We start from the raw sequence: 8,537 nt of genomic DNA, 5'->3' as shown, positions 1-8,537 counted from the left end.
CAGTTTGTATGGCAACTTCCTCATTCTCTGTATGTATATATGTCTATCTTCTTACTATATGTTCCATTCTATGCATGCGATGAAGTGGGCTGTAGCCCACGAAAGCTTATGCTCTCATAAATTTGTTAGTCTCTAAGGTGCCACAAGTAACTGGAAAACAGCTGATTAATTGCTCCCTCTGCTCAGGTCTCAGACTGGGAGAAGGGAGCTGCCCAAGGGCTAAGCTCCCAAAGGCCGGGCTCAAGAACAGCATAAATGCTCCTTTAGCTTGAGATCACGCACACTTCTGGTGTCACCGTGGTGGCTGTGTCAATGCTACGCAGTCACCACGCAGGTCTCGCCTGTAACCTCTGTCATTAAGAGAGACTATCTCCAAGTCCCAACAGCATAAACTGTGCTCAGAGCTCAGGCTGTTTGGGTTTAGAGGATTTGATTCCATCTATACAGGTGGAGCAAACGGGGGAGAAAGAGCTGGTTGGTTCTTGCTCGGGTCTAACTGATCACCAGATTTTGTGTGCATAAGGAATTTGAAGCAACCTTCGGGGTTTTTTCGCCTTCTTCTGCAGCCGGGGGTTGGTCACCTGCTGGGATAATCTGAGTCTCTCACTCTGTCAGTTCTGTGCCTCAGCCATTGGGGGCTCCTTGGTTTCTCCTGTTCACTGCCTGAGATCACAGAAGTTTAGTCTTTTGAGAACTGAAGTGCTTTGGTTTAAGTGAAATCATTGGGTTCAGTGTGGGGTATATATAGTGGAAGTTAACAGCTTGTGATGTACAGGAGGTCAGACTAGATTATCTAATGGACCTTTCGGGACTTAAACTCTCTGAAACTTACTCTCTCTCCCCCATTCAATATACAGTTTCTCTCTATATATATACACATACAGAAGAGAAATTTGCATTATCATGCTGAAGCATTTTGGAGGTTTTCCTTCTGCCTTGTACACTCATTGTGAAGGCACCTAGGAGTCAGGTAAGATCATGTTCCAATTCATGATAATTTGCTTTGCTTTCATTAATTTTTCTTTGGCTCCCTGATGCCACGATGATGGATGAGCTATAAGAATTGAATAGAATAGAGGACAGCTGAATAGAATCGAGTAGAATCGTACAGAATCAACCAAATATAAGAGTCATGACTTTCCACTCACTTTCACCAAACTTAGGCTGGTTAGAAAGATTTACCTTTTGTGATTAAAGCTTGTGGGGTGCAAAGGGATAAATAAACAATGATTTATTGAGATTGCTAATCTGGTTGCATAATCTTTGTCTCCAGGAATGATGCCATCTTGCATGGAAATGGAGAATTGCACTGTGGTGTCTGAATTCATTCTCTTAGGGATCCCCAACACCAAAGGTCTTGAGACCATCCTCTTTGTCACCTTCTTATCCTTCTACCTCTGCACCCTGCTGGGCAACCTGCTCATCTTCTCAGCCATCCTTGCTGACCCCCGTCTGCACACCCCCATGTACTTCTTCCTCTGCAATCTCTCCATTCTAGACCTCGGATTCTCTTCCATCAGCACCCCTAAATTTCTGGCCAACCTCTGGGCCAGGAGTAGAACCATCTCGTTGGGCGGGTGCATGTCCCAGGTCTTCTTCTACCACTTCTTGGGCAGCACCGAGTGCCTGCTCTTCACTGTCATGGCCTACGACCGGTACGTGGCCATCTGCCACCCCCTGCGCTACCTGCTCATCATGAACTGGAGGGTGTGCGCCCTCCTGGCCGCCGGCACCTGGATCACCAGCTCCTTCCACGCCACCATCCTCACCAGCCTGACCTTCACGCTGCCCTACTGCGGGTCCAATGTGGTGGACTATTTCTTCTGCGACATCTTCCCGGTGATCAAGCTGGCCTGTGCAGACACATACATTGTCGAGACTGTGACCTTTACAAACACTGGTATGGTGCCCACGACCTGCTTCCTCCTCATCCTCGCATCCTACGTCAGGATTGCTGCCTCCGTGGTGAGAATGCGCAGCGCTGAGCAAGGTTTGAAAGCCGTCTCCACTTGCGCATCGCACCTGACGGTGGTATGCTTCTTCTTTGGGCCCTGTGCCCTCCTCTACACCCAGCCGTCCCTGAGCAAGGTGCTGGCTACCCCCATTCAGATCTTTTGTGATGTGGTCACCCCGATGCTGAACCCGGTGGTCTATACACTGAGGAATAAGGAAGTCAAGGCAGCATTCAGGAGAATGAAAGGTGACTAAAGGCAGCCCAGCAATAATAGCTAGCTGAAATGGAATGTCTTCCCCTTAGTCTTGTGGGAATTAAATTATTGGAAGAAATGGGGAGATTTTAAAAGGCACAAAGGGCTTGTAGGTACCCAACTCCCATGGAAAGAGTGAGAGTTGGAAACCCAATTCATGTTTTTGCATTTAGAAATTTCACTTCATGTTCTCTGATGGTGGAACTCCTTTGAAATCACCATACTTACATCATTGCTAGGGCTAATCCTTCAGTTATTCTCATGGCTTGTCTCTGAATCCTCTCCAATTTATCAGCACCCGCCTGGAATTGTGAACACCAGAACTGGACACAGTGTACCACCAGCGGTCACACCAGGGCCAAACGGGAGGTAAAATCGCCTCTCTCCTCATATTTGAGATTCCTCCTTTATGCATCCCAGGGTCACATTAGCTCTTCTGGCCCCAGCGTCCTACTGGGAGCTCACGTTCAGCTGATTCTCCACCACGACCCCAAATGTTTTTCAGAGTCATGGCTCCCCAGAAGAGAGTCCCCAGTCCTATAAGTGCAACCTAGGTTCTTTGTTCCTAGATGTATGTGCGTATGTTCAGCTACATTAAAATACACTTTGTTTGCTTGCGCCCCCTTACCCAGAGGTCCTGATCCCAACTGGGGAGGAGGTCAGAGGAGCTATTCCAGGGTTGGGGTTCGGAGGGACGTCAGTGGAGTTTTCCCAGGGTGAGGGAGGCGGACACTGGTGTTTTCCTAGGGTTAGTGTTAGGGTCAGGGAAAAGGCCAAAGGTTTGAGGTAGGGCAGCTGGGTGACACTAGGGTTCAGGTGATGCATTAAGTTAATGAAATTACCCAGTGTTTGGGTGAGGCAGGCAGCGAATACATTCATGCCAGGGTTTCTGAGGGCTAGGCAGGAAGTGAGGCAAAAGACATCATCTCTTTGGGGCTCAGTTCCCCATCTGAGAGACTGTGGTAAGAATTATTCCATTCTCCCACCCATTTCCCTTGTAAACTCTTCGGGGCTGGTGCTGTCTCTCACTGTGTCAGTGCAGCATCCCTTGCAACTGGGCCTCCAGGCCTTCCATACAACAGAAATAATAATGGACTGTTCAGAATTATCACTGACTCCTCGGATGTGGGTTTTAACCTTGTGGCCTTGACATGAAAAAATAATAAAATAAAAAAAGTGAAAGGAACGTGGGGTAGATACCATGAGCCAGGCCCCTGCAGAACAGCACATGGGAGGCCAACATCTACTCCTGGGGAAATTCTGTGCCAAAAATTTTAAAAAATCTGTGCATAATAGTTTAAAATTCTGCAAAAATCTGCATATTTCATTTGTGAAAATAGCACAATATAATCACTTCCTTTCAATTATTTTGGTAATTTATTTCAAAATACCTGTCAACAAGTATGTCAGCAATACAGACAACAGCAAAAAAGATTCCCCCAGAAGTAGAGAGTTAAAGAAACCCCTAGAACAACCCAGCTCCAGGTTGGGGGCATTGGAGGGGGCTGTGTGGAGGCCCCAGAGCCCAGTCACCTGCACTCCCATCCCACCAGAGCCGAGCTGCAGGGCACCCCCCCGGCCCAGACAGCAGTACTCCCCTCCCCCGAGGACTGAGCCACGGGGCACCCCCTAGCTCAGCCACCAACATCCCCCTCCCCCCAGAACCCAGCAACAGGGAACGTCCCAGCCCAGACATGAGCACCCCCATTCCCCAAAACTTAGCCATGGGCAACCCCCAGCTCAGACACCAGCACTCCCCTCCCCCAAGGACCCAGCCACGGCACACCCCCTGGACCAGACACCAGCACCCCCCTCCTCACAGGACCCAGCCATGGGGCACCCCCTGGACCAGACACCCGCACCCCCAGAGCCTTTACTGCCCCCAGCTTCTTTATTGTCCTGCCAGGGGATGTGGTGCGGTGCAGCCCTGCCCTTCCTCACTCTTTGCTAGAGATAGGTCTCCCAGGCGCTCTCCTGTCCCCAGGAGAATGGAGATCAAGAGGAGTGACCAGCCTCCAGCCCAGCCAGCCTGGGCTCTCTGCTCACTGCGAGCTGGGCTCCACAGAGTCCAGTGGCTCCTAGTTGCACCAGGCAGCTCTGCAGCCCCGATTCTGTGGGGGAAACTGGGAATTCTACAAAATTCTGCATTGTGCAGTGGTGCAGAATTCCCCCAGGAGTAAACATGGCAGCACTAGAAATAGCCCTGACTCTGAGGGAAGAGTAACTAAGTTACCTGCACCACTCCCTGCACCGCAGCGCCCTCCTTTGCACTGCTGGGATTCATCCTGAATTTTCTCTGTGGTTTCTTTGCATTGGTCCAGGGAATCAATTTCCAAAGAGCCACAAACCCAGACTGTGGTGACTGAGATAAGAGAACCTGGAATGGAAGATCAGGGCACAAATTGCAGACACTGATTTTAAAATCCGCAATAGACTCTGCTGGACAGTGGGAAAGCTCCATTTACCTCCAAACCATGGGCACTGCGTGACCGTAGAGGGAGAAGCAGAGAGAGCAGGTGGCTATAATATTTATAACTGAGAACTGTGTCAGTTCATCACACCTACATCTAAAAAGCGCATGGGAATTATTTGCAAACCATTATCTTGCAGCTAAGACAAAGGACTGAAACACAGGAGATCTGGGTTCAAGTATAGGCTTTGTAGATGACTCTCTGTTTGACCTTTAGTAACTCACTAAATCGCATTGTGCCTCAGTTTCCCCACCTGTTGTATATATGGATAATTAAATCCTTTGTCACTCTCAGCTATTAAATATGTCTCACATTCGGGCTGGGGCTGTGTCTCTGTATCTGTGCTGGGTGTTGAACATGACACTTATAGTGACAATAGAAATTAAAATAGTCAAATGCAGGTCCGGCTCCGGGGTACGTGGCAATGACACGCGGAACTCAGCTGATGCAAAACAAGAGTAAATTCTGAGCCTGGTACCCAGCGCAGTGAGACAGCCCAGCCTGGGGATTCATTAGAAACGTCAACATTTTAATTAATCCCAGTGGCCATTGCAGCCCGTGGGATGCTCTGACTGGGCTGGGGATAACGCTTCTACAGAGATTAATTATAACATCTGCTTCTGCCCCTTCATTCTGGCTCCCAAGTAAGATGCCCACCAGAGGTGGAGCAGGAAGTGATAGTGATTAAAGGAATCACAAGTGGCCTTATTAAAACTGCCGTGCTGGGCTACAGCAAATGGATGGATGAGATCATTGCTGGAAAAACCCCTAATCCAGCCCTGTTTCTCTCACATCCCTCTCTGTGTGGTGTCTATGGAGTTGTTCACACTATAGAGCTTCCCAGTGATGTAGCTAACCCCTTAGTGTAGATGCACAGTAGAGGTGCAAGACGAGGCTTGTGTCTATTCCACTTACCTGGCTCGTGAAGGAGCAGCTTTGATTCAGTTAAATCAGCTGTAATCCTCTAAAGGCCCTTTGTCCTGAACCGACTGTGCAAAGGGGAGGGTAAGAGAACACGCCAGAGGCCCAGAAAGACACAGAGCAACTTTCATCCCGATGACAAGAGGAGGGTTTTATGGCTAACGCTCAGACTGGAACAGATTCCCAGCTCTTCCACACACTCTCTTTGTGACCTTACACAACTCAACCAGATTGAGAATTTCCCAAACCTGTAGGAATTAAGTGTTCAGTGCCCACTGAACTTTGGCTAAACTGGACAGTCTCTACGTAAAAGAATAAATGGACACAAATCAGACGTCAAGAATTATAACATTCAAAAACCAGACGGAGAACACTTCAATCTCTATGGTCACTCGATTACAGACCTAAAAGTGGCAATACTTCAACAAAAAAACTTCAAAAACAGACTCCAACGAGAGACTGCTGAATTGGAATTAATTTGCAAACTGGATACAATTAACTTAGGCTTGAATAAAGACTGGGAGTGGTTGAGTCATTACACAAAGTAAAACTATTTCCCCATGTTTATTTCTCCCCCACCCCGCACTGTTCCTCAGACGTTCTTATCAACTGCTGGAAATGGCCCATCTTGATTATCACTACAAAAGGTTCTCCCCCCCTCCCCCCAGCTCTCCTGCTGGTAATAGCTCACCTTAAGTGATCACTCTGGTTACAGTGTGTATGGTAACACCATTGTTTCATGTTCTCTATGTATATAAAATCCCCCTACTGTATTTTCCACTGAATGCATCCAATGAAGTGAGCTGTAGCTCACCAAAGCTTATGCTCAAATAAATTTGTTAGTCTCTAAGGTGCCACAAGTCCTCCTTTTCTTTTTGCGGATACAGACTAACAAAGCTGCTACTCTGAAACCTGTAATTTTGTCAGCATGGCTCCTTCGACAATCAAACCCTGAAATTCTCTGTGCCTCAGTTCTCCCTTGTAGAATGGGGCTGGTAATTCTTACTGTGTTTGGTTTATTTAGATGGCAAACTCTGAATGGCTGGGTCTGTCTGACTCTGTGTGGGAGCGGCACCCAGAACAACAGTGCCAGGATCTTCTTGGAGTTGGTGGGGGCTGCTGTACTGTGAAAAGTGAGGTGGAGTCGTGCACAGGATGTGTGCTGCCCTCTGTCTGTACAGCAGTGAATTTCACCCTCAAGCATAACCACACAAGGGCACGAATACATCCCTGTGCAGAGACACAGAGAAGGGGGCAGGGGAACAGCAGGGGATACAAACCAAAGACAAAGCTCTGTTGGCTTCAGAGGCTTCCAGCTGAACCTCTGGCCCAGATTACTCTTATTTCACACCACTGGGGGGAATTCTCTGCCTTGTGTCACATGGCAGGAGAGCTTAGACAAGCATGAACGTCCCCTCCCCCCTCACAATGTCTGGGTTAGATTCTCAGCTGGTAGAAATCTACACAGCTCCCTTCAGTCCAATGGAGTTACTCATGATTTACACCAGGGTGTGTGGCTGAGAGGGGAAACAGCCCCAGGGAATCCAGTGGAGTTCCCCAGAAGCCATAGCCCTTGGGGGAGGGATAGCTCAGTGGTTTGAGCATTGGTCTGCTAAACCCAGGTTTGTGAGTTCAATCCTTGAGGGGGCCATTTAGGGATCTGGGGCAAAAATTGGGGATTGGTCTTGCTTTGAGCAGGGGGTTGGACTAGATGACCTCCCCAGCCACATGCAAATAAACGCTTTGTTATTGTCCTTCAAATCTCACCTTAAAAATCCATCTGGCATGTTATCCACAGAGCCCAGCCTGCTGATCACAACCAAGCAGAGACAAGCTGTGGCCAGGGTGGGTGCTGAGAACCATTGAAGCAAACTGTGAACTCTGGATATGATGGTAACCACATAAAGCCAGGCGGTGTGGCAGCCCTCCCAGCCCCAGCACCTCTGGCTGTGGCTATTCCCCTTCTCCTTCTTTCCTTTTCCTTCTCTCTGTATTCCCAGTGAACTCCCCACCTCCAACAATTCACATCATTAACACAGCTGGGGCATTTCTTCTCCACATTCATTTGTTTGTATGTTCCGTCCTCTTCCTCTTCCTTAACACAAACGTGTAGCAGCCCGTGTGTTTATAAGAACAAAACCCTACCAAAACAAAGTGCTCCACTGCACACACGGACATCCCTCTGTGGAGAGGGTGAGAGAGGGAGAGAACAAACCACACATGGGAAATGTTAGCCACAAAAGAAAGGCTCTAAGGTACTGTGGGGATAAGGGTGGGGAAAGGGCCTAGGCAGAACAGAATTGAAGAAATTGGAATAGGACAGAAGAGAAGAGAAGAGAAGAGAAGAGAAGAGAAGAGAAGAGAAGAAACTGGAATAGAATAGAATAGATATCCCCTTTGTCTGTTTGTGTCTGGACTGTAAGAACGTCAAGGCAGACATTTTCTCTTTCCAGGTTCAGCGCCAGCACAGTGAGACCCTGACCCCAAGTGGCATTACAATGATAGAAATATACGCCACTCCTAATGACAGTGAGTCACGTGGGCTGTGGAAGAAAGGGTGAGCATTGCAGCTCTAGGATGACAGGTCTTTTGGTTTCAGTAACTCACTGGCATTATTTCTCTCCCCTACCCCAGGAATGAGTCCTCTGTGGGGTGGGTCAACCACACTGTGGTGACTCATTTCATCCTCTTAGGGATCCCCAGCACCGACAGCCTCCAGACCATCCTCTTCGTCACCTTCTTAGCCTTCTACCTCTGCACCCTGCTGGGCAATCTGCTCATCTTCTCAGCCATCCTCGCTGACGCCTGCCTGCACACCCCCATGTATTTCTTCCTCTGCAATCTCTCTATTGTGGACCTTGGATTCTCTTCCATCAGCACCCCTAAATTGCTGGCCAACCTCTAGGCGAAGAGTACAACCATCTCACTGGGCGGGTGC

The 8,537-nt window shown here is 48.6% G+C and overlaps 1 protein-coding gene across 1 annotated transcript; it reads left to right on the top strand.

Moving 5' to 3' along the window:
- Positions 1-1,290: 1,290 nt before the first annotated feature.
- LOC141997578 (olfactory receptor 10D3-like) lies at positions 1,291-2,208 on the top strand. The gene has a single exon (XM_074969970.1). It carries the CDS (start codon positions 1,291-1,293, stop codon positions 2,206-2,208), a length of 918 nt encoding a protein of 305 aa, XP_074826071.1.
- The last annotated feature ends 6,329 nt before the right edge of the window (positions 2,209-8,537 follow it).

The sequence above is a fragment of the Natator depressus genome, chromosome 13 (genome assembly GCF_965152275.1).
Source record: "Natator depressus isolate rNatDep1 chromosome 13, rNatDep2.hap1, whole genome shotgun sequence".
NCBI classification, from domain to species: domain Eukaryota; kingdom Metazoa; phylum Chordata; order Testudines; family Cheloniidae; genus Natator; species Natator depressus.
Note: the sequence above shows the minus strand (reverse complement) of the source record. Positions and strands in the feature narration are given on the sequence as shown.